This window comes from Akebia trifoliata, chromosome 4, assembly GCF_017979445.1.
Source record: "Akebia trifoliata isolate Shusen 1 chromosome 4, ASM1797944v1, whole genome shotgun sequence".
NCBI classification, from domain to species: Eukaryota; Viridiplantae; Streptophyta; class Magnoliopsida; order Ranunculales; family Lardizabalaceae; genus Akebia; species Akebia trifoliata.
In genome coordinates, this window is record NC_141378.1 from 12,569,820 (window position 1) to 12,595,122 (window position 25,303).

Below are 25,303 nucleotides of genomic sequence, written 5' to 3' on the forward strand. Positions count from 1 at the left end.
TAAGTTCAGATTAAAAAATAAATAAATTAAGAGATTGAAAATAATTGATTTTGAGAAGAAAAATCTTGGGTTTTTGGCAGCACATTGATTATGAGGGGCATTTAAGTCCTTTTAAATAATATATCACGTAACACATTGAAATATAAGGGTTTCACAAATATTTATCAAAATATAAAGGTGTATTTATAAATCACCTAACTAAAAAAAAAAAAAATACAGATAGATAATAAGAGAGAACGGCCGCGAATCATGCCAAATATATCTCTTATTTAATTAAAAATTTAAAAACTTTCCTCTCAGAATCTCTCTATCATCCCCCACGTTCTTCCCTGCTCTCTGCCTCGTGTGCCGTCCGCCATGGATTCTCTCATTCTCTTCTTCACAACTGTGATTCTCGCAGGCTGCATCTACTGGTTCATCTACATTCTTGGCTCAGCCGAACAAAAGGGTAAACGAGCCGTAGATCTCTCCTCGGGATCCATATCTCGAGACAAGGTCCAAGATAATTACAAACAATACTGGTCCTTCTTTCGCCGACCCAAAGAGATCGAGACCGTCGAAAATGTCCCAGCTTTCGTTGATACCTTCTACAATCTCGTGACAGACATTTACGAGTGGGGTTGGGGCCAATCGTTCCACTTCTCACCTTCGATTCCTGGAAAATCTCACAAAGACGCTACACGTCTTCATGAAGAGATGGCCGTAGATCTACTCGATATCAAACCTGGAGATCGAATCCTGGACGTTGGATGCGGTGTAGGTGGACCAATGCGTGCGATCGCTGCACATTCTAAAGCGAATGTTGTTGGAATCACCATTAACGAGTATCAAGTAAAGCGTGCTTTGAGCCATAACAAGAAATCAGGTTTAGATGATCTGTGTGAAGTTATTTGTGGAAATTTCCTTAAAATGCCTTTCTCTGATAATAGTTTCGATGGAATTTATTCGATTGAAGCCACATGTCATGCTCCGAATCTGGAGGAAGTTTATTCAGAGATATTTAGGGTTTTGAAACCTGGATGTATGTATGTTTCTTATGAGTGGGTGACGACTGAGAAATTCGATTCGAATAATAGTGAACATGTTGAGGTAATTGAAGGGATTGAGAGAGGAGATGCTTTGCCAGGATTGAGAAGATTTGATGAAATTGGGGAAATAGCAAAGAAAGTAGGGTTTGAGATAGTGAGAGAGAAGGATTTAGCGAAACCTCCATCGAAACCATGGTGGAGTAGATTGAAAATGGGGGAAATCGCTTATTGGAGAAATCATGTTATGGTGGTTGTGTTGTCTTGGTTGGGAATCGCTCCTAAAGGTGTTGTTGATGTTCATAAAATGCTTTGTGTTACTGCAGGTTATCTTACGAGAGGAGGAGAATCTGGGATTTTTAGTCCAATGCATATGATTCTCTGCAGAAAACCAAACTAGTTGTAGTAATATCTATTTGTTTTTAATTTTTAATATTTTCATTATCAGTTTGGATCTTGTTTCGTTATGTTGTGGTTGAATTTAATATATAATTTATCTTTGCTTTATTATTATTGTTTTTTGTTTTAAATTTATATTTTGATTAGCAGTTTGTTTGGATATTGAATTAGTTTTTGTTTCTTATGTGGTGTGCATGGTTTCTAATCATGGTTTTTAAACTCGGTTTTGCGTCTCGTCGAGATCCGATATCGAGTTATCTCGGATGAGTTTTTCGATACGTTTGAGATGTCTCGTGCGACAACTCAAAAAAATGAACGTGTGTCCTAAAATTCGATCAAAAAATGACTTTGTGAGTTGGTCTCGTTCAATTTTGATACGGAGTTAACTTGGACGATACGTCTAAGGAGGAGGGAGTACTTGCACCTGCAAATCACCTTCCTTTAGAAAATTATTTATTATTATTATTATTTTATATTTTTTTTACATTTTTAAAAATCCTAGAAATTGCACTCCACTTGCTATAACCAACACACACAGAGACTCACTCTCTCTCTCACCTTGTCCTCTTTATTCATCTTAGTCCTCTCTCTCTCTCTCTCATGGAAGACTCTGGTAATGGGTTGGATAATGTCCACTTACCCTACTCATCTTATCGAAATTATTTACGTACAGGTACAATGTTTTATCCGATTAAAAATATGGGTAAATTTATTTGAATATTTTTAGGGTTGGATATTGATAAACATTTTATCTAACTCAAATATTCATTTATTCGAGTTTAATATGATAAATTCACAATAAAGTATATGTATAACTCAAAATTAAGATTTTTTCATTATCTTCACAATGAGATATATATATATATATATCCAACTTCGATATCCGCTTGAAATTTAGGTACAAGTCGGCTATGGATAACTTTAGCATGAGTAAAAAATCAAATATGGATAATTGACCATAGCGTTGGATAAGGATATGAGAATAGCTTCATTCTACCCACACCTCCCTCACTCCTCCAAGTCCATTGCACCTAAGGCTCATTGGTTACAATGCAAATATATTTCTTTACCATCGCTTTAAGAGATGATCGATCCAATTGTTATGAGTTACACTTCCAAGCAGAAGGGAAGGTATTGGTAGAGAGAATGAGGTATTGACTTTTTTGTGAACATATGTATGAGGAGGAGGGGGAAGAGGAAGAAGAAACACTACCTTTTTATTTATTTATTTTTTGGAGTGTAATCATACGATGGAGTGCAACTAGGGGAGCTTAATTTGTTTAGTGATTTTGACGAGCTTGAAAAAGTAAGTTCAATTCTTTTTTATTTTTTGTTTGTTAACGGTGGTAATCGAACTTGCGTCTGACTAGTGGGATTGGGTGAGTCAGGTTATGGACCAAGGCATATGGGTCCCTCCCTTGGGCACGTGCCACGCCCACACATCTCACGCACCAAGTAAGTGAGGGTACACCCTCATGGGTGGCCAAGGAAGTTCAATTCTATTTAGGTCCTGCTTGTTCCACTACTAACTTTTGTGTCTATGAATGATTTACACTCACCAAATCTTTTGCAATGAAAATTTTACCATTGCTTGGTACTGTCATCCAAAAATTTCTTTCACAATCATTTTTGTGTTTGGTTGATATTTGTGATGCATAATTTTGTGCTGTGATTTATTATTAAAATAAAATGTGAAAACAATTTATACTTACTCAACCTCATAAAAAAATTTATTCAAATTAAATTAAAAAGATATCCTCCATAATTGTTGTATTAAAATATACATGAATTTTAAAAAATATTATTATCAAGGGTATAGTAACTTAGATATTGAAATTACAGAAATACCCATCATCAAAGAAACTATTTAAATTATAAAAATAAAATACCTTTGGTACAATTACATGCATATGAATTTACAAAAATACCCTCATGATGAGAGATATTTTGTAATAATATTGATGAGGGGGATTTTGTAATTTCATTTGCAAGTAAATATATCTTTGGCGAGATGTATTTTTTGTGAATTCATAATGTAACAACAAGTGTTGAAGGTCTACTTTTTGTAATTTAAAATTTTCTTTGATGGTGGCTATTTTGTAATTTCAGTATGCAATTTAATGTATTTTCATTAATTTGCTTCTCTTCAAGCAATACAAAAAATGTGACTCGGTACTCCAGTGCGTAGGTGATGATTTGGATTTTCATGTCGAAGTACAGCTTATAGAGGTCTGGTGTGTCGTCCAACAGCCCTACCACAGAGAAGGGCGTTTCGGGGGATTGGGTACTCATCTCTAATCGACTCCACGGGTGAATAGACTCGTAGATAGAATTGTTGTCCCAAGTATCGACGAGCCCAAAATTCGGACCTCAAGTTCCACATCCCCTTGTTATCGAGGGGCACATAAATAGCGGTCCACGACCTAGGATATACCTGTAACATCAAATGCATGAAACTTTCAATCCTTATTTTTGGAAAAATTATTTTAATTAGACTGATGAAATCCCCTAACTATCATCATGGGGATGATATATTGTTAAATATGATACACTGTAATAAGGTGTAAAGTGATACTGATACATCATATGACATACATGAAGAAATTATGGGAAAAAAAATGTTATAATTAAAAATAAACTCTATCTCTAACAAATTTCAATCTAAAATGTAAAATATTATTGTGAAAATCGAAATTAATTCATCTCACCTGAGTGGTGCAACGGGAAATGGCATCTCGAAGATTGTACTGGTTCCTATTGTTAGGTGTCCAGGGTCCTTCATCCATGCTGCAATTTTAAAATTGATTATTATATATAGTACGCTCTCTAAGTTGCTATGTTAATTACTTACCCGACCACAAAGAAGTTGTAGCCATCAAAATGCCAGCTTTGGGTGATATCTTCATTGTTCTCGAACACGATCTCAACGAAGGCTCTGTAATCAGCAGCCATTACCGATGTGTTGAGGGTAATCCCACTATTAGTGGGACTATCGTGGATACTTCCAAGTTGGAAAACGCCTTCGATCTTGAAGTAATCAGCGAGCTTTATGGGTGTGTCAGCTGGTACAAAAGAGACGCTGTTGACCGCATACCTCTGCTTTCCATTGATGATAGCGGCGGCATTAGCAAGCCGTATGGTTCGAGTGACGTTTATGAGACCATAGTGGTATGAGCCTTGTGGGTTCGGCCTCGGTCCACTTGCAGTGAGGTTTGTTCTGAGATATATATGTTATCAGAAATTAGCCCAAAAATTAAATTTTAGAGGAATCAAAATTAAATATGTAATGCCACTTAAATAACACGTCGGAACATAAAGTTTATTAATCTTCTTAGAACTTGCACACTTGCAACAATAGGAAACATGGCATTAGACATAATTGAATGGAGTCAATCTGGAACCCAATCCGATTATAATTTGATTGGATCGTAATGGATCTTGGATCTTGGATTCGCTCCTTGGATGCAAATCTGATTCAACGACAATTAGATCGGATCGAATCCAATATAAGAGCATACCTGATGGAGCGGGCTTGGTATAGAGACCAGTTGATTTGGGTGGTAGGCCCATCTGGTGGTGGACCCGAGACCGGTTTAGCTGAATCGCTGTAGTGAAGAATGGCAGTCTTGGTGAGGACGTGGTCGGTGAACCGAGTTGAGACGGCAATATAGTAATCTTGACTCAGCTGATCTGCTGTCACTAGAACCGAATAGGATTGGCCCACGTGGACGTCAAGGGATGTGTAGGTGGTCTGAAGAGTGTGTGTGCCCTCCACTTCCACCAACTTCATATTGTGGGCCTGGATCCTGAAGTTGAGGGAATTCTGTAGTCCCACATTTGATATCCTTAACCTATAAGTTTTCCCTGCATTGCGATTCATATTATCATCTACTCCATAATGTGAGGAACCAATTATTAAGAGACACGTGTCAGGATTAGGAAAAGTACCTGGTTCCACAGTGAAGGATACATCATTTGGCCCACCACGACCATTGATGAGAATTCCATCAGGGAAACTGAGCATTTTTCCTTGATCAAGAACTTCCTTCAAGTGCTGCAATAATATAAGGTTGATTTTGTCATTTTAACTAACAAAATGGTTTAATAAGGCTTACATGGAAACCAATTTGATAAGAACTGGATCTAAAACCGATCCAATAGTTTTTGGATCTGGGCTTCATTGAATTGAGTCCTTCTAAGTGGACTACAATCTGATGTGAGACTTTGGATAAAATCCAATTTGATATATAAAATATAGAAACACATCATCCATTTTAAATATTATGATTTACATATCTTCGATTGATCCGTATGGGATCTGTACATAGATGATCCAAAACCAATTAGATTAGTTATTAGATTGGGTACTTATCGAAACCCATATGCTTGATATGGATAATGGATCCGATCCATGAGCAGCCCTAAGTTCAACACTTGCCCTTGTTAGCAATTTGGAATACCATCACAAAAATTCTATCTGGCAAAGATTCGAGTTCTATTCGATTTTGGGTTTTAAAGATTCACTATAAAATTCAGTCAAAAATTCTATAAATGGAAAATATGCGGCATATGTTTTTTACGTGTATTATATGCCCATGTCAAAAATTCGGTACCATGATGGTAATAGTAATAACGAGAGCATTAAGATTATTTTTGTCGGTTTATAAATTAAGACCAAAGTCAAGATATAAATAATAAATTTGAAAAATTAAGGTGGTATCTTAGATAAATGTAAAGAGAAAATTCATTATTTTTTTTAAAGATGAAAAGGACACGCATCACCTAAAATGATGGGTTCTTCCAAAATTTTGTAGCCTAGTCGCTTCAAAATCAGACTTGTGTTACACATTACAAATTATAAGTTTACAACATACAACACACCATAATAGTGTTTTTTCGACTGAATTTTGTAAAAATTTGTACAATTGTGTTTTTTTCGATTTTTTTTATTTACTTAAAATATATAAATTATTCTGAATAATTCATTAATTTGGTTCGGACGAGTAATACTTTCTTTGAATTAAATACGATATTGCTAACAAGACAACATACCGAGTGTAGGAGGTAATTATGTTATAAGTAGAGAAGAAAAATTTACTGACCATATGATTATATTGGTACCAATCACCAATGAGAATAGTGTAGTCGTCTGCAGGAGCAGGGAAGGGAACTGGAATGCCAGGTCTGCTGAGAATTCTTATCCCTCCAAACCCACCAGCTGCCTTATGGAAGGAGAGAGATGGGAAGTAAAAGAAAGTACCAATCTGGTCCTTCACTTGTAGGTTGTAAGTGAAATTCTTGCCTGGAGGTATGGGGCAGGTTGTGCCGTATACACCGTCTTCCCAAGAATTCCTCCTTTGTTGAATTCCATTCCTATTTGTGTCACATAAACCTTAAATCAATAACCCCTAATAATAAATCATATTGTATATGTAATAAGAATATTTTCCCAACCAAAGAGCGTTGGGTGCAGTGGCCAAGACATCCCTCCAAAAAAGCAGAGGTCTTGAGTTTGAGCCCAAGGATTTATCCCTATTTACTTGGTATGTGTGGTTTGTGGAATATTACATGTATTAGGAGATTTGAGCGAGATATGATGTTCTAAAAGGCCAATTGCCTAGTCCTTGCTAGACCGGCCTACGGATTTGGAACCCGTCATAAAAAATAATAATAATTATTATTATGTCAGTCACAATTTACAATTTTTTTTTTTTTGTTACTTCTCTTGTTGGCTCTACAAGGATAGTATGCCAGATGATCATGGGATGAGTAACATCCTCTGAAACTGATTCAATTTTGTATTTTTGCCTTATCTTAAAAATATAACTTCATATTTCCAAAAACCAAATTTTACAATAATTTGGATTTATCTATCCATGAATTTCAAGATCTCGTTTAATATTAATCAAAAACATAATTTTAAAGCTCAACTTGATTGGATTTTTCAAGGTGACTTGGACTCAAACTATTTTGAACAACATCGCAGAGTCCACATTTGAATCAAATCGAAAATGCACCGTGAGAGTCTTGACAAATTATTTGGTTATATAAAATATTTTTAATAAAAATTAAAAATAATTATTTACATTCATATTAAAATATTTAAAACTTGGAAATATGTAACACATTTTCGGGGATTATGTGTGTTGGTCTGAATTCCTTTTACATTGCTTATCTTTATTATCATGACTAAAGAAAGTAGAGCACAAGTTGGTGAACATAAATTTGGATTACCACAAATGAAAATTTACAAACTTTTTAGTATGATCTTTAATATAACCAGAGTTAATATTCTAAATTACAGAAAGAGAGATTTACGAAAAAGTGATCCACTTTTGACGAATTTACAATTCCGGCTCACTATTCATATTAATTACCCAAATGTGAACAATAACGAATTTGCGTGTTTTTAAAGTGATTATTTCGTAGGTTTCAAGAGACCATTTCACTTTAAACTTGCGAAATAGTCATTTTGTTATGAACTTTTTTTAAAACAAAAATGTGATTGTTCATGTTTTGGTAATTAAAAATGAAAAGTGGCTAGAATTGTAAATAATTCATTTTCAGCTCACGAAATTGTAATTCACCCTTACAAAAAAGCTTTTACGATATATTAAATGAGACAATATATCTGAATTTTCTAAATTAATTTTTTAAGTAATCATAGAAAATTTGAACAATGCATAAATTCTAAGTTTTGCAATACACCTGCATTTGCACTTGCCACTTATTAATATATAACTTTCAAATACTTACTAAAGTGTTCAAAAATACTGAAATTATTACATGTGTTGACAGGACTACCACATAATGTTGACAAATCATTCTTAAAGTATCACCGTTACATCATAATTTTGTCAATACTTTTAACACTTTCGGAATAAATAAAAATGTCTGCAATTTTTTGGGAAATTTTCCTAAAAACAATCCCGGCCTTGTTCCCGAAATAGTCTAGTTTTTTTTATATATTAAACAAAAACAACTTACAGTTGATGCATTCCATCAGATCTAAGACTTTTGATGTATTGGTCTAGGCTCTTAACATTCTCTACCATCAAATAAGTGAATGAGGTCCAGTTAGAAAAACTGTTTGTGGCTTCGAGTCCATTATGACTCAATTCCATAGTTTGTTGGATGGCCTAAAACTAAACCTTATGAAACATGCCTAATCCTCGAGAAACATGAGCTTTTCTTCCCATCTCATCCATTTTTTTGTTCGAAGAGTGCCACGTCGATCATACTAACAAGGTAGTTCTCTAAATTAAAGAAGCCATTTAATACATGCAGGTGTTGAGTGTATATTTTCCCAACTAATCCCCGCGACCCTTTTATATTCATAGTTATTCCTTTCTCCGAGAGATCAGTATTTTGAAGTAGTGGGTTGGTTAACATGGTATGAGTGTGTTAGGTTCGTATAGGTCACGGGTTCAAATCTTTTAGGAAAATCCTAGATTCTATTCGCACTGTGAGAAAAAAAAAATGGAAAATACTGAAGTGGCATTAAAATTGATATCAATTCACATAATATTACTAATGTGGCTATACAGAACCATAGATGCTTTTCATTGAGATACGAGTGAAAAGCATCTATGGTACTAATATGCCCGTTTCCATGTCAGCAATGTGTGAATCAATGTAAATATTTTAAGTGTCCTGATAATATGACTCACCAGGCAGCATACTCAATTGATTCCTTAGCGTGACAACTTCGGGAACTGTAGATTTGTGACTCTTGGAATACATCATTGCACTTCCCCATAGCAAAGTGTATCTCGAGGGAGAGCCGTGTATCCCGAGACGTACAGATCTATGGTTCCCAAACTTGTCCACGTCAGGGAGTCGAGTCATATTAACATGACTCATATTTTAATGTCACTCCAACACGACTCAAAAAAAAAATCTTATGGAAAATTGTTATACCTTACAAAATAAACTTAAAATCTCAAACCTCATGATTGAAACAAAAAAAATGAAAATTAACAAATGAAAACATAAGAGGACGTCTCACCAAGAGATGAGAAATGGGTCAGGCAAGCTATTGAACACGTTTATGATGAGGTTATCATTCGTAACCGTGTAGATATCTGGACCCGGAAATTGTCCATTGATGAGTATCCCCTACAATTCACACACACACACACAGATCAATCACACTCTTATCTAATAGAAGTGAAAGAGAAATCTCTCTAGAAATCCAACTAACCTGTTGAGCAACTCCAAGAGGATATATAGTACCATAAGTAACGTTCCATGTGAAGAACCTGTAAGGATCTTCGCCATTAACAACAACAAAGAGGAAGACAAGGAAGGATACAATACCTCTCATTAAATTTAGAGATTAGGAAATAATGGATAAGGGAGGGAGGGAGACAGGTATATATATATATATATGTTCAAATGAGGGGAATTGTTACGGGTGGTGTGGAGACGTGGGGTGGGGGGATGTCTATGTAACTATATGTTCAAATGATGGATGTGTGTGGGGGTCCACATGTGCAACTCGCATGCCTGGGAATTGGGAATTTTTTTATTTTTATTTTTTGCGTTTGGTTTATTAATTATGAAACACACAAGGAACGCATGGACTAAATTACTTCCCACACTTTCGATACTTCTCCTCCACTTCTGTTTTAATATCCGTAATGTAATCCCCTTGTGTTCTAATTGTTCAAAGAATTCCACGGGCAACGATTCATCAAAATGTTGATGCACCCCTAATGTATCCCCAATCACAATGTGAAAAAAAACCTATATTTGATTGTAGAAGGCTGTCGAATTTTCTTTTTCGACAAGCCAAAACCATCAAATTAATAAAGGATGAGAGAAATTTGATGGTTCTAACCCGTCGAGTCTCGAAACATAAAAAATTTCAGCGATCTTGGGCTGTCAAAATCCATTTTCTATATTTCATGCACTTTGACCCATCAAATTTTCTTGTCAAAATTTTCAATTTTCATGTAGTGGATGTTTGAAACTGTATAAGCAAAAATATGCAATAGACCATAGCCAAACATGTGTTAAACACATGCAGAGAGAGAGAGAGAGAGATTAAAATTCATCTTCCTTTACAATTAAATTCTAGGAGAGAAGGTCCATTTTAAACTCCAAACATAATTTTCATATGGAATTTTAAAAACTCTATTTAACATTTTATTAGGATATGCCACGCCAAATTTGACGTATCCTAATATATTTATTAATTTTAAAAGTAAGAAATCATTAAGTTATCTATAGTATAAAAAGAAATGTCAAAATAAATTGGTTTCGAGCAATATTGGACCCAATTCCTATAGGTTCAGTTCCATTTTAGAACCAACTTTAATCAGGAATAGAAATAGGGAATTGGAACCAGAGTTGTCGGTTCTGTCCGTACTATATATAGTGTCCGTACTATGTAAAAAGTGTAAGATATATACGGTGAAAATCAAAGAATTTGAAATTGCAAAAGCGATTGAGGTTGCAGTTGTTGTAGCATTCTTCATTAGATTCAAATAAATTGCTTATCAATAAAGATAATCAAATGGTATGATTTAATATTTGTTTTATACTAATTCACACATATTATGTAGATTGAGAATCTTCAACTTGATCCAAGATGCATCTAGTTCAAGACTTACACACAACTCTGGTTGGAATCCATATTCTAAACAAGCATGAAAGTCTAGGAATCAAAATATGTAACAATCAAGAGTCCACCATTAATACCATTGATGATGCACATAATTTATGACAACTGTCATTCAGTCTATCCCTTCTTGAAGAGATTGATAATTTTTGAATGGGGAGGAAAATACAAGTCATAGTGATCATGTTTTATTAATCCATCCAAATGACACACCTAAGGCTCTTCCCCTCAATGAGCAAATCAAAAGCTTTGTTGATGTCTTCAAACTTCACCTCGTGCGTGACAAAGTCGTCCAAATTAAGCTCCTACAAACAAATAAAGAATGCAAGTAAAAAATTAATTTTAACAGATAAAATCATTATTAAATGTAATAATCAAATTATTAAGGATATTACGATATCCTATATATGTAAATTTTATGGTTAGACAAAAAATAACAATTCATGGATTTCATTTGAAAGATCTACGAAGCTCTCCAATAGATCTTATTTTACTTTAAATTGAATTATGTACTAAAACTCACAAATTTTTGACAATTGTTTAAAGAACCAAAAACACTTGTTAGAATTTAATTTTTAACCACCCACAATGATGAGTACATTTTTCCTTTAATTTTTTGAGTTTTCCTGACAAAATTGGAACGAATTATTCTGGTTTCTGTGTCCACATTTTTTAGGAGCAGAACCAAGAATCAAAACCAATGTAGATGATAGGTCTCCATGATAGTTTTATGGGAAAATTACTTAATAGAACCTACTGGAGGGACATGTTTCTAAACGCACCCTGAGTTTTGAGGCGTGTCTTAACATCCCAGTTAGTATTCTTAATTACTCCCTCATCCCGATAAAATGGTGAATTCAATTCATCGAGATAAAGATTCAAATCGTCTAAGATTAACTATTCAAATTGCCAATTCTGAAATTTGAATGGTGATCTCAATAATTCATGTTCAAACATCAAGATTGACGATTTACAATCTTTGATCTCATGCAGGGTGGGTGCATCAAGAAAATTTCCCTAGTTTGAACCTATTTACAACCATACTGACACATTGAAAACACTTACCTCAAACATCATTTGAGGCTCTCTATCCAAATCTTCTGTCTAAGCCCTCTAGTTATTTTCTGAGTTTTAATCTAGTACTCTAGAGATATAAGGTATGGATATCATCACGATCGCTTTATTAATGTAAGACAAATTTGCCATCATTGACACTTGGAGAGTTGGTAGTTTTATGAGTTACCTTGTCCTTGTAACGTTGAAGGAGGAGGGGAATATCGGTTTTGGCTTTGAGACTACCAAAAAAGGAACCCATGAGGCTTTTGCCACTGTGAAGAATCTCATAAGAAGAAAAGCTTAATTGTGAGCCTGGTTTGTCCACTCCTACAACTATAGTTTTGCCCCAACCCTGCATTTTCAACAAAGAAGACAAAAAGAACAGTAGACAAAATGTGTTTCATTTCATGTCATATGTATTCAAACAATCAAAATTATGGAGAAATCAAAGGTAAGACTTTCAATAAAGTTAGCACAATCACAATATTATAGTGATAAGGTTCAAGGTCATTGGACCATACTGAGGTTTTCATCCTTTAATGTCAATTTAGAACTTTATTGAAATAAAAATATGAATTATTAATTTATTCGATTTTATATTTCTTATCAAATCTGCAATGTCTGTTAGATTATTTCCAAAAATTGTACGACCCATGTGCCTTTTCGGTGTTTGATTTTTCTTAAAAATTCTTGGATTCACTAATTGTTATAGAGAAAGATAAGAGTTGAATTAAACTGGTCAGTTTCCTTGAATGGTTAGGAAGCTTGAACAAGAAAAAACTCTTGACCCCCTCTCTATCAATATGGATTAATTCCACCAATGGTTGCATACAACCAAAATTATAGGAGGAAAATTGATTTCCGTTTAATTTTAATATTGTTAATAATCAAATGCATTCAATATCTGAATCCGTAATCCTTAAAAAATTTCCCAAATTTAGCTTCTGAACATCTGGGTATCGAGAACAAGGAAAGAAAGTAGACTAGAATACTAGACAACGTGCTTTTAAACAAAGTCATCTTACCCCATTTCAAGAGATAATGAGTTTTCCACAAGTTTAGCTTCCTATCCACCCTCTTCTAAATCAGATCCCAAATAGACTTGCTATTAAAAGCTTCCCTAAGAGGAAAGCCAAGGTATGTAGGAGGCGGGCTTCCATTACAAATGCCTTGCTCTTACGGAGATTAATCAGGATCCCAGGACAGCCTCAAAACAACAAGAATACTACTTAGTGCATTTGATCAACTAAAGCAGCCCAAAGCACAAAGATATTATTCGCAAACTGGACATCAAACCAGGGGGCATCCATCCCTCGTAAAAACCGTCAAACCTCCATTAACCACGGCCTTAGCAACCATCCAAGTACCCCTTCGCAACTATAATGAAGAGAAAGGGAGACAGTGGAGCCCCTTGCCTCATACCTCATGAACTCCTAAAAAATCAGTTGGAGACCCATTGATCAAGATTGAGACACACTTCATCACCCAATCCATCCAAACCAACTCAAATCCCATACACGACAACAATTATATGAAGCAAGTCCAACTAACACATGATCATGAGCTTAATTTTAGTTAAGAGAGATATTCTATTACTCAGATAGACAAGACTTTCACTTGTGCCATTGAGGTAATTTCAAAACTCCAATCAAAGAATACATCATGATTACGTGTCCCCAATGAATTAGATATTTAGTGGGGATATATACATTCTATTACTCAAAGAGACACCATACATACTGTGATCTTATGATTATAATTATGCTTTGATCTAAGAGAACTTCTAACATGGGATCCAGTTCAGGAACAAACATGAGTTAGAAGGGAAAGCGATATACCTTTCGACAACAAGCAAATGCTTGATGCACCACTGATGCTGACCCAACACATTCGAAACAGTAGTCTGCACCACCATCTGTCATTTCATTAATCACCTGTTCAACACATCACAAGAAATTCAAAACACAACTTTAGAACTCCAAAACTCAATTCGGAATATTCACCAATTCAAGTCAACTTAATGAAAAATGACTCGTGGAAAAACACATGTTCCCAACAGTTAAAATACGAAATCAAATAGTCAGGGCGTATGTGTATTCCTATAATATATTTCCATGATAAAGTCCGCAGTTGGGATTGTGTGTTTTTTCCATGAGTCACCCGATCTAATATTCCATTTTACAATTATAGAATCAAATTGTATGAGTTCAAAACAATACCTGACTAACAGGCTTATTCCCACACTCTCCTGGGTTCACGAAATCGGTGACTCCAAATTTCTTTCCTGCATCACCCAAACAGTTACTAACCTAAAGTTTTAGTAATCAATAAAATCATGGTTACAAGTGTGATTAAGAGCTACTCAATCCTGGGTTTGACTCGTCCCCACCTTAGTATCAGGGTCTTCATAATGGGATGGAACCTTATAGGTCTGTGCGATTGCACCAGAAGATTGGTAGAAAAATAATTTCCCTAGGAAGAAAACATTTTTGTTATGTAGAATTGCTAATTTCATGAGAAATTATTTTCTCTAAGAAAACAATTTTCCCATCTTGGTGGGAAAATATCATCCTGCCTGAACCCCATGAAGATTTATTTTTTGTTCAGAGTAGAAAATCCTAATGTTATTCTCTCGCAATTATCCCATGCCAAGAAGGAAAAACCCTCTCTTTTTGACATTTTCTTAGGTGTAATCAAACATCAACAAATATGTTATGAGAAAAATCATTTTCTCAATGTCATTTTTTCTAAAATATTGATATTCCTGGGAAAACTTTTTATCTTAAGATATAAACACACTAAGATTATATAGACATGATAGATGTCCCTCCCTCACTTATAAGAAAAATTCTTGTAAATTAAGCTAAGGAAGAGTAAAAGAAGTCATCACACCCCACTCTTTTGTTCAAGTTTTCAGGATAATAAGAGAATGTATATTTTTGTTTTTAAAAACACTATAAACAGTTTCAAGAGTCAAAATTAAGTAGTTGCGATGATAAGATCATTAAGGAAATTTGGGGGAGAAACATTGATTGGTTAGCCCTTCCCGCTATAGGTTCAGCTGGAGGTATTCTGATGATGTGGAATAAAGATTGGATTCAAGTGACAGACAATTTAGTCGGGGCTTTTTCGTTGTCGATTTTATGTAGGAAGCGAGAGGAAGATTTTCAGTGGGTGTTCTCAGGGATCTACGGCCCAACCATCAATAGGGAAAAAATGCAATTTTGGGAGGAACTTGAGGATGTAGCGGGTTATTGGGAGCAACCTTGGGTGTTGGGGGGGATTTTAATGTCACTAGATTTACTCATGAGAAGAGTCGGGGTTCGAACATTACTAAGGGGATGAGAAAGTTCAATGAATTTATAGGAAGACATTGCTTGATGGATTTTCCTCTCCTAGGGAGACGTTTCACATGGTCTAATAACCAAAGTAATTCTAGGTTATCCAGATTAGACAGGTTTCTGATCGATAATGTGTGGGAGGACAAGTTTCAAAATGTGGTTCAATCTGCTAGTTCTAGTCCTGTTTCGGATCATACACCTATCTTGCTGGAAGCAGGTCAACCTCGACAATACCCCCTCCCATTTAGATTTGAGAACATGTGGCTAGTTCAACCCAATTTCTTAGACCTCATTAGGAATTGGTGGAATGAGTATCCTACTTTAGGAAACCCAGGGGCTGTGTTCAAGAAAAAGCTCAAATACTTGAAAGACAAATTGAAGATGTGGAACAAGGAAGTGTTGGGAAGTATTGATGAGAAAAAAAAGGAGATTATGATAGACATTGAAATTTTGGATAAGAAGGAGGAAGACAGGGAGTTGAGTATAGAGGAGAGAAGTAAGAGAATGGAATTGAGAGTGGAGTTCCAAAGAGTGGCCTTTATGGAGGAGATTAGTTGGAAACAAAAATCCAGGATCAAATGGTTGAAAGAAGGGGATAATAATACAAATTTTTTTCACAAAATGGCTAATTTCCATAGAAGAAGTAATCAGCTTGACAAACTGATCATCAATGATGTCATGAGGGAAGGAGAGGAGGATGTTAGGGAGGGGGTGGTGTGCTTTTACAAGGATCTGTATAAGGAGAATGAACCCTTAAGACCGCGTCCTGATAACTTAGAGTTCAAATCCTTGAATCATGAAGAGAGGGAGTGGTTGGAAAGACAAATAGGGGAGGAGGAGGTTAAATCGGTTCTTTTTTCGATGAGTGGGGACAAGGTGCCGGGACCGGATGGCTTTAGCATGGAATTTTTCAAACATTGTTGGGAGGTCGTCTCGAGGGATTTTATGGAGGTTGTTAAGGAACTGCAAGATAAGATGTGTTTAGAGTATAGCCTTAATAGCACTTTTGTGGCTTTGATTCCCAAGAAAGCCGGGGCGAAAAGGATAGAAGATTTCAGACCTATAAGTTTGGTTAGCTCAGTGTACAAGATTATTTCCAAAGTGCTAGCAACTCGATTGAAAAGAGTTCTTCCTAGTCTCATTGGTGACGAGCAAGGGGCTTTCATTAGAGGAAGGCAAATCTTAGATGGAGTTTTGATAGCCATCGAATGTCTTGATACTAGGATTAAGAATAAGGAAAGGGGAATGATAGGGAAAATTGACCTTCAAAAAGCTTATGACCATGTGAGTTGGGATTTCCTAGAATACATGATGGGAAGGATGGGTTTTGGAGAAAGGTGGATCAAATGGATAATGAAATGTGTTACTACGGTGTCTTACTCGATTCTCATCAATGGGAGTCCGGCAGGTTTTTTTAGGGGTTCGAGAGGATTGAGACAAGGAGATCCATTATCTCCGTTCTTGTTTCTTATTATTGGTGAAGCCTTGGGTAGATTGTTTACAAGAGCGGTTGATTTAGACAAGCTTTCGGGGTTTAGAGTGAAAGATGGTCCATTGATTTCTCACTTACCATTTGCGGACGATACACTAGTATTTTTAGAGCATTCGAGGGATCAAGTTAGAGTGCTTCGCGTGTTATTATGTTGCTTTGAGGCTATGTCAGGATTACATATTAATTTGCAGAAAAGTAAGCTTTTTGGGGTAGGAGAGGTGATCGACATTCATTTGATGGCATCTACGTTGGGTTGTGGACATGATACCTTGCCTACGTCATACTTGGGATTACCGCTGGGAGCACCGTACAATAGTATCAAAATTTGGGACAGTGTGATCGAGAGACTGGAAAAAAGATTGAGTAAGTGGAAGGCCAATTATCTATCGAAAGGAGGGAAGGTGACGTTGATCAAAAGTACTTTAACGAGTATCCCAGTTTATGTTTTATCGTTGTTCACGTTACCGAGGTCTGTCGAAATCAGAATGGAAAGGCTTATGAAGGATTTTTTGTGGAATGACAGGAGAGATAGGAGAAAGTACCATTTGGTCAGATGGAAAGTGATTTGCATGCCTAAGAAGAATGGGGGGCTGGGCATTAGGGGGCTTAGATTAGCTAATAGAGCTTTGTTAGGAAAGTGGCTTTGGAGATTCGGTGAAGAAAGGAATAGTTTATGGAGGAAGGTTATTAGGGCAAAGTACGGGGAAAGGGGGTTAGGTTGGTATAGTGGTGAGGCGAAAGATCCTTATGGGTGTAGTGTTTGGAGAGGGGTTCTTAAAGGGACGAAGGATTTTGAGAGAGGGATTAGATTCAGAGCGGGAGTGGGGGATAGAATTAGATTCTGGGAGGATAGTTGGTGCGGCACGTCGCCTCTGGCAGTCCAATTTCCGTCTCTGTACGCTTGTTCAATTACTAAGAATCGCTCTATCCAGCAGTGTTTGGTTGGCAATGACTCTGGTCCTACTTGGGATTTGGGGTTCAGGAGAAATTTCAATGATTGAGAGCTAACTGAGGTGACATCTTTCCTTGATCTTATGCATACAGTTCAACTCAACGACAGTGAACAGGATAAGTGGGAATGGGTAAGAGCTAAGGATTCAAGGTTCTCCGTCAGGTCTTTCTATAAATGGCTTACCTCCTGTGCAGAAAATTCCCTAGCGGGATCTATTACTTGGTCAAGGTTAGTTCCTTCTAAAGTATCTTTTTTTGTTTGGTTGGCTAATCTGGGTAGGATTCTCACGTTGGATAATTTGATTGTACGGGGTTGGATCACTCCCAATTGTTGCCCTCTTTGTATGAATGATGGGGAATCTGTCGATCATATGTTGATCCATTGTTCATTTTCTTATAATATTTGGTCGTATTTCCTTGGTCTCTTTGGTTTTAATTGGGTCCCTCCTCGTAAGTTCTCCTCGTTGTTAGTAGAATGGACTAGTAACGTTTTCCATACCAGAAAAAGGATCCTTTGGGCTTTGCTCCCCTCGGCTATCGCTTGGGGGATCTGGAACGAAAGAAACAACAGAGTGTTCAATAATAAGAGTAGTAGCTCTCATACAGGTTTTTTGGAGATCTTGGGTTTGCTATACCTTTGGTCAAAGCAGAATATAGAGTTCGCGGGGACTACTTTTGACGATTTTGTGTTTAGATGGCACTCTTTTTGTAATTACTAATGTTGTTTTTCCTTGTTTTGTTGTTCTTCTTTGAGGCTTCCTCGGCCTCTTTGTTTCTTGTATTTCTTTTCTAATCAATATATTATACTTTTCAAAAAAAAAAAAGTTATTTATGTTTATTAGAACTAGTATTCAATCTGATTTAAGGACTCTAGATAAAAAAAATGCATGTGATCATACAATAGGAGTTGGAAAAACTCCAACATGATCATCTATTCAATTTGATTTGGTTTCGTCTTGTTCCATAGAGCCTCACCAAGCAAAGTTCATAAATGAAAGATAACATACCAATCTCAAATTTATTCGGGTTCAAATCTACACCAATTATTCTAGTAGCACCAGAAAGCCTTGATCCCTCCGCAACCTATTACAACAAAATCACATAGTATGTATGACCCATGGCTTTTTCTTGCTTATTAGACAAAGTGTCACGTGGTCTTACCGCCAATCCAATGGCTCCTAACCCAAATATAACCACGGTAGACCCCGCTTCCACCTTAGCAGTTTTACATGCTGCACCTACACCTGCAAACAACATGGATGGAAGACTATTTGGTTTTGTACATTGAAACTATTGGATGTAAGGAGGGTCCAGTTCAAATCCAGGTCTAATAAATTTCTTACTGAATCAGTACCAATCCGATCCGATCCCAACCCAATGACAGCCTTAGTAAAGAAGGGTATCAGAGTGAAAACCTTCACAAAATGGGCAGGGAGGGTTAGTGAAATGGGCAACCTGAGGAAAGGGCTACCTAGGGACCCGAAAAAAAGGTTACTAGAGCACAAGCCACCCAAAGTGGGCCATTGCGAACGCTGGACCCCAAGGAGATATAGGCTTAAACTTTCCTCACCACTAATACCTAGGCATTTTTAGTGCATTGGTTGGGTTTGCATCATTGATAATGGTCTAGAAAGTTAAACCCTTATCTCCTTGGGAGTCAAAAAATGAGATCACTACTCATACAAAAATATTTACATGGAGAACTATTTAACAAAGATAGCAAGTGAAAATGAATTTCTTCAACTATTCTTTCTTTGATATTAGTTTTTGAATGTAGTGTACCTGTTGATATCCCGCAACTAAGCAAGCATGCCTTGTTCGGAGGGACCGAGGGGTCAACTTTCGTTATATGAGCAATATCTACCACGGTGTATTCACTAAAACTTGAAACACTTATAAAATGGTACAAGACCTCCCCTTTAGCATCTGTAAATCTGCTTGTCCCATCCCTAGGCATCCAAGGAGTGATCTTGAAGGGAAGCTTCGAGCAAAGATTGCTCTTCTCAGACTTGCAATCTGTGCATTCTTGACAATCTGACATAAATGTTGGGATCACAATGTCCCCTTCATTTACTTCGTCTACATTGTCCCCCAAGCTCTCCACAATCCTAACACATCCATGAAGGGTCCTTGATGGTTAGTAGGCTACCTCATCAATCCAAACCATTGTTGGTTCGATTCATATTTGTAATGCCCGAAGCCTACAACAATACAATATTATTCGCTTTGGGCCGAAGCCCGCACGGTTTTAAAATGCGTCGTGTCAAGGTTACGTAACGTATTAGGCCCCACTCACAATATTGTCCTTTTTCGCGGCTCCACCTATCTCACAAATAGCCCTTTCTCCTCAAGGTTTTGTCTCCCACTAGTAAGCTTTACCCCCAGGTAAAACGCGTAGTATCACGTAAGGTCTAATTTGTCTTATAGCTTAGATTCTATACGTTCTTTTATCCGATGTATGACTAAATTCACTCCTCCTTGCCATTCCACCCCACAACGTGACGACTCCTCTTCAACCCCTTGGTCTTCGCAGTCGTTTCCACATCTAGTCAATGATGCAACGGTGAAGCCATAAAAACCTCCCCACCAATAGGAATAATCGTCCTAAGTTTTGATACCATAGTACGTTGCATACTTAAGCCTGACATAACGCATTTTAAAGCAGTGCAGGATTCGACTCAAAGCGGACAATATTGTACTATTGTAGGCTTGGGACGTTACAATATTGAACGATTTTTGGAAGAACCATGAGGTTTCACGAAGTTTATAATTACCATTGAACCGATTAAGTTGCCAATTTTTTTAACCAATGAAATTTGAAATGTGTCCATGTTCAACTTCTGCAGAAAAACTTGACTTTTTTTTATAAAAAAAACTCGTCATCTTCAACCTCTTTATTCTCATCTTTAACCTGAAGATGTGTAATTTTGAAATTTTTTCCATAAGATCAGTTTTCAAAAATAGTATCAGCCAAAAGAAAGATTATAAATACGGATTATAATAGCAATTTTTTTTAATAAAAAAAGTTTAGCCATACCATATTCTAGATTCTGTAATAATGTAAATGTATTAAATGCCCTCATTTTAAACCTCTAGCTAAAACCTTTATTTTTCTTCCCAAGACCAGTTACTTTCAAGCTCTTCAACTTTTCTATATAATTATTTTTAATGCATCAACCTTATCCTAAATCCATCAGTTTCAACCAAGCCTTAATCCTTTGTAGAGAATCATTTAAAAAATAATAATAATAATAAATAAATAAGCTGGACTTGAACCCACAACCTCAAACTTGGTTTGCAATATTTCAAACCAACTGAGGTATGGGTACAATCCTCGAAAAGCTTAAATTTTACTACTCAAAATTTCATAATTTGTAACTTCTCCAAGAATTCTATTTTATTTTTCATCTAAAATCCAATATGTTTCAAGCTCTTCAACCTATATTGTAAATTATTTTTAATCTATTCAACCTTTGATTTTCAGTCCGTCACATTTAATCTATTGTAGATTGAAAATGATTGATTTTGAAGAAGAAGAAAAAAAAAACAAAAACAAAAAATTAGGGATGTTATCAACAAACCGACGACAAGGGTATTCTAATCATTTTCTGTTAGACAATCTTAAGTATTCCCCAAAACATGGAGTGATAGCTTCAAAAGCTTGTGTGCAAGCATGAGTGACTCCACATCACTTTTATTATACAAAATATTTGTATAAAACTTGGATCCCTCATTGACTCTTCAGTGAATATCTATTTTATTTTTGTTGTTTTGGAGAACTCAATCAATTCTTTAAAATCACAATCTAGTTGCCAGTTGAATTATTCTATTAGACTGTTATTGCACATGTTAACCATTACTATTAAATTTGATTCTGAAATATTATATATATTAAAGAGTCGTGCTATACTGACTTAGTTGTACACTGCGTTCAACACTGCACTGACGTGGCAGTGCATAGATAACCATAGATTTCTTTCCTTGAGATACAAGAATAATAAAAAAAATCTACGATTTTCTTTGCACTGCCACATCATCACAGTGTCCAATAAAGTCAGTTCAGCATTTTCTTATATTAAAAGATAATTGTTATTAAGATTAGTGAGTGGCATACTGACATGTGCCCTTGCACATGGATTGTAAGTTTATTGTTTAGATTAGGGATCCCATTTTATGCCATGTGGCATTTTTGGTGACCCACTGATACACATAAAAGATTAGTTTGATTGGTGACGTGCATCCATTAATAAAAGCATCGTCGTAAGAATGATTTCAAATCGTTGGATTTAAACTCTTTTTCAAGAGATTAGATCCAGTAGATACAAGTTATCAAACACTATGATTTTTGGTGTGTCAGTTCACCAAGGGATGGACCACATATCCATATGGGTCACCAAAAATGCCACATGGCATAAAAATGGGGTGCCACGTAACCTTGGTTAGGAACGGGACACTGGATCCCTACTCTATTATTTATGCAAGCTAATATTTTTTCTGTTCTTTATAACAAATAGTGGTTATGCAAATTAAAAATATCTTTATAAATTAAGTTAGCTAGATGTCACATTGGAGATTTTAAAAATCAAATGTGGAATGCATGATATGATTTTGAAAATGTTACCATTTTTAATATGTTGTTCAATACTGCTAGAGTTAAATTAGTGGGTTCCAAGTCTTATAATCCTAGGTTTCAGATTCTGTGAAATCTCAAATTGATTTTTCTGTGAATAAAAAAATACCCGATAGCCTCGTGACCAAATATCCTCGGAAAAATTCCCGGAAATTCCTACAATGAGTAAGAGTAAAAAAAAATTCCATTGTCTTGTTAGTCCTAATTAATGTCCATTAACAATAAGACCTACTAAGATGAAAAGAGAGCTGTTATTGTCACACCAACTTTTAGTAATGTCACACCAATCCCAATTTAAATCCCAAAAAGAATCGCACAGAGTTGGTGTGGCGCTAGTAAAAGTTGGTGCGGCACCAGTAACTTTCTTAGGAAAATTATAGCCTTGAAAAAGGGTTCACGCCGTACATCAAACTTATGGCAACGATGCGAATTTATTTCCTAAAGTTGCTTTGAAATGGTAAACGGATCCCTAGAAAACCTGTTCTCATCCCTAAGAAACCTGTATTTTCCTCCATCCCATCTCATCTGTATGTTTGCTGCTGTTGGTAGGAAAATTCTTAAAATAAAGAAAATTTTAAAGGGATTAATTTCATTTAGGAATGAGAAACACTTTCCTTACTATGTTAGTAAGATCTCAAATCTTACTAAGGGGTCGTTGAGCTCAAATGAATTACCAGATTAGCAATCTAACACCACAGCCCTCTAGATTTCATGGAAAAACTAGGATCCAAAAACAATTTTTTTTTTTTTTTTCCAAAATTTTAATTAAAGTGGACATTTTTAACACTCTTTATATGGGGAGGAAAAAACAGATCTCTTTAAGATAACTAATTCCTAGGGATCACTACCAGGTTTCTACAGATCCATTTCTGTAGGAATATTCTCCCATCCTAACCGTCGGTTTGATATGAGTGAATATGCCTTGGGGTTCCCCATATTATATCTCCATAAAATCTAACAAACCAAACCTGTTTTTCCCTCTAATCCAAAGCGTTTATTGCACGGAGAGACTGAAAAATTCTCTTGTAATCTCATGCTCGTTGGACCCTAAAAAATTCCATGTTGAAAACCACTACAACTAATCCGCCAAGTAAGGCAGGTACGCTATATGCGTACGTTCCATGCGTCCGACTTTGAAGCGGACAGCCCACTTCAAATTTTCGGTACAACCCTCTCTGCAACATGACACGTGTGTTTCTTCTATTTATTTCACACCCTTAATCTTTATCAATATTTGAGATACCTCCTTGGATGGATACCAAAGACGAGGGTTCTACCGAGATTTTGAAGAGGATTGCGCATCGTGTGTGTGTGTGTGTGTGTTGAGGGTTGGGGGGGATTCTTACTTCTAGCTTCCAGAATGTAACATCGCTGTGACAAAGAGAGGTACAGATGATCTTAATCCGTACTTCGTAAGCTTTAGGAGGAGACACGAAGATCTCTTCGATCTTTAGAGGCTCTCCCGATTTTCTACAAACCGCAGCTATAGAAGAAAAATAGATCCGTTTAGTATCAAAAGAGGTGGAAAAAAAAAAAAAAAGGTAAAGTTAGAGGCGTACTTAGTAATTAAGTCAAAGAAGTACCTTTACAGCGAATGGTTTTTCCTTTTGTTTCCATTTGCTTCTACTGTTCCCTTCGCTTTCTTTCTTCTCCGAGTCTTGCCCTATTTTCTTCTCTTTGAGTCTTGATTTTGACTGAATTTATGAGGAAAAGGGATCTATTTTATAGGGATTTGGAAATCTAAATCTTGATACAAAATATTATTCTAGAATCTCAATTCGCTTTGGCTGAAAAATTGGAAGGGAAAATTAATTAATGCACCCCCATGTGTCATGAAACGTCTTTTCACTTAGGTGGTGTTTGTTTGCGCTATTTTTCAATGCTTATTGCTGAAAAAAATTAAATTCAGCATTTTTGTCAAAATAGCGCGTTTGTTTACTTGTACTTATTGCTGAAAATAAGTGAAAAAAATTCAGCACTATTTTGATGCTGAAAAAAAGTGCTGAAGCGGTAAGCACTTCGCTTTTTCAACACGGACAAGTATGCCCTTTGTTTTTTTTAGCATGGACAACTATGCCCTTATTCTTAAAAGGATATTATTACCTCTTATATCCCATGGATAAGTATATAGACACCTCACAAATTAATAAACCCACACCATAGCTAAATTATTTTGTCTTATATGGGTTAAAAATTTTGGAATGAGTTAATTTTTGATGAGGATGATCTCTACAATGAGGAGATCATTCTCACAAAAAATCAGCACATCTTGAAACTTTTAACCCTATCAAAACAAGTTCAAGAACCGTAAATTGTCTATTTTTTTTTTTTTGAAAACTATTTTTAACGAGTTAGAAGTTTCAAAATAAACTGATTTTTGGTGAGGATGATCTCTAGACCATATAAATTATCCTCACTAAAAATTTGGTCATTCCAAAAATTTTAATCCATATAAAACAAAACAAAAAATGGCTATAGTGTGGGTTGCCCTTATTAATTCATAGGGTGCTTTATAATTATACATCCTTCATTTCCATCGAAAATTATTCATAAAAAATTAAGTTCTTTTTAAAGTTGATTTCAAATTTTGGTGACTTGTATGACATTATTATTTTTAATTTGAAATTTGTGGGCTTTTATAAATAGAAATTATTATATATAAATTGAAGATTTGAGTATTATTTATTATTTAAAAATAAATTGTATTTTAATTTGATAAGAAATAATATATTTTATTGTGTTTGATAATAAATAAGCATTTAAAACATGCAAACAATGTATAAT

General features: G+C 35.6%; 2 protein-coding genes and 1 pseudogene across 3 annotated transcripts; 1 reads left to right on the forward strand and 2 right to left on the reverse strand.

Moving 5' to 3' along the window:
- Window positions 1–254: 254 nt before the first annotated feature.
- On the forward strand, window positions 255–1,532 carry LOC147403856 (24-methylenesterol C-methyltransferase 2 pseudogene; annotated as a pseudogene).
- A 1,654-nt stretch (window positions 1,533–3,186) lies between these two features.
- LOC147403857 (L-ascorbate oxidase homolog) lies at window positions 3,187–9,804 on the reverse strand. 2 transcript variants are annotated; one of them, XM_086439609.1, is made up of 8 exons: window positions 9,628–9,804; window positions 9,433–9,542; window positions 6,527–6,797; window positions 5,373–5,478; window positions 4,943–5,288; window positions 4,276–4,641; window positions 4,133–4,211; window positions 3,187–3,858 (listed from the first exon to the last, which is right to left on the reverse strand). In XM_086439609.1, the coding sequence occupies exons 1-8, from the start codon at window positions 9,748–9,750 to the stop codon at window positions 3,646–3,648; spliced, it is 1,614 nt and encodes a 537-aa protein (XP_086295735.1). In that variant the 5' UTR covers window positions 9,751–9,804; the 3' UTR covers window positions 3,187–3,645. The 2 variants fall into 2 exon arrangements, with proteins under 2 accessions (XP_086295735.1, XP_086295736.1); XM_086439610.1 differs by having other exon boundaries at window positions 9,660–9,799.
- A 1,298-nt stretch (window positions 9,805–11,102) lies between these two features.
- LOC147403858 (alcohol dehydrogenase-like 7) lies at window positions 11,103–24,273 on the reverse strand. The gene is made up of 10 exons (XM_086439611.1): window positions 24,103–24,273; window positions 23,866–24,002; window positions 22,629–22,675; window positions 19,672–19,997; window positions 19,051–19,133; window positions 18,897–18,972; window positions 14,325–14,389; window positions 13,944–14,039; window positions 12,293–12,457; window positions 11,103–11,354 (listed from the first exon to the last, which is right to left on the reverse strand). Exons 1-10 carry the CDS (start codon window positions 24,134–24,136, stop codon window positions 11,241–11,243), a joined length of 1,143 nt encoding a protein of 380 aa, XP_086295737.1. The 5' UTR covers window positions 24,137–24,273; the 3' UTR covers window positions 11,103–11,240.
- Between the last annotated feature and the right edge of the window lie 1,030 nt (window positions 24,274–25,303).

Coding starts and splice junctions, on each gene's coding strand:
- LOC147403857 (XM_086439609.1), bottom strand. CDS start 9,750: ATGAGAGGTATTGTATCCTTCCTTGTCTTCCTCTTTGTTGTTGTTAAT. Junction 5,289..5,372: donor ATCCTTCACTGTGGAACCAG/GTACTTTTCCTA, acceptor ATCGCAATGCAG/GGAAAACTTATAGGTTAAGG. Junction 4,212..4,275: donor TACAACTTCTTTGTGGTCGG/GTAAGTAATTAA, acceptor TTAAAATTGCAG/CATGGATGAAGGACCCTGGA.
- LOC147403858 (XM_086439611.1), bottom strand. CDS start 24,136: ATGGAAACAAAAGGAAAAACCATTCGCTGTAAAG. Junction 22,676..23,865: donor TTACATTCTGGAAGCTAGAA/GTAAGAATCCCC, acceptor TACTCATTGTAG/GAATTTCCGGGAATTTTTCC. Junction 19,134..19,671: donor TAGTTGCGGGATATCAACAG/GTACACTACATT, acceptor TGTTGTTTGCAG/GTGTAGGTGCAGCATGTAAA.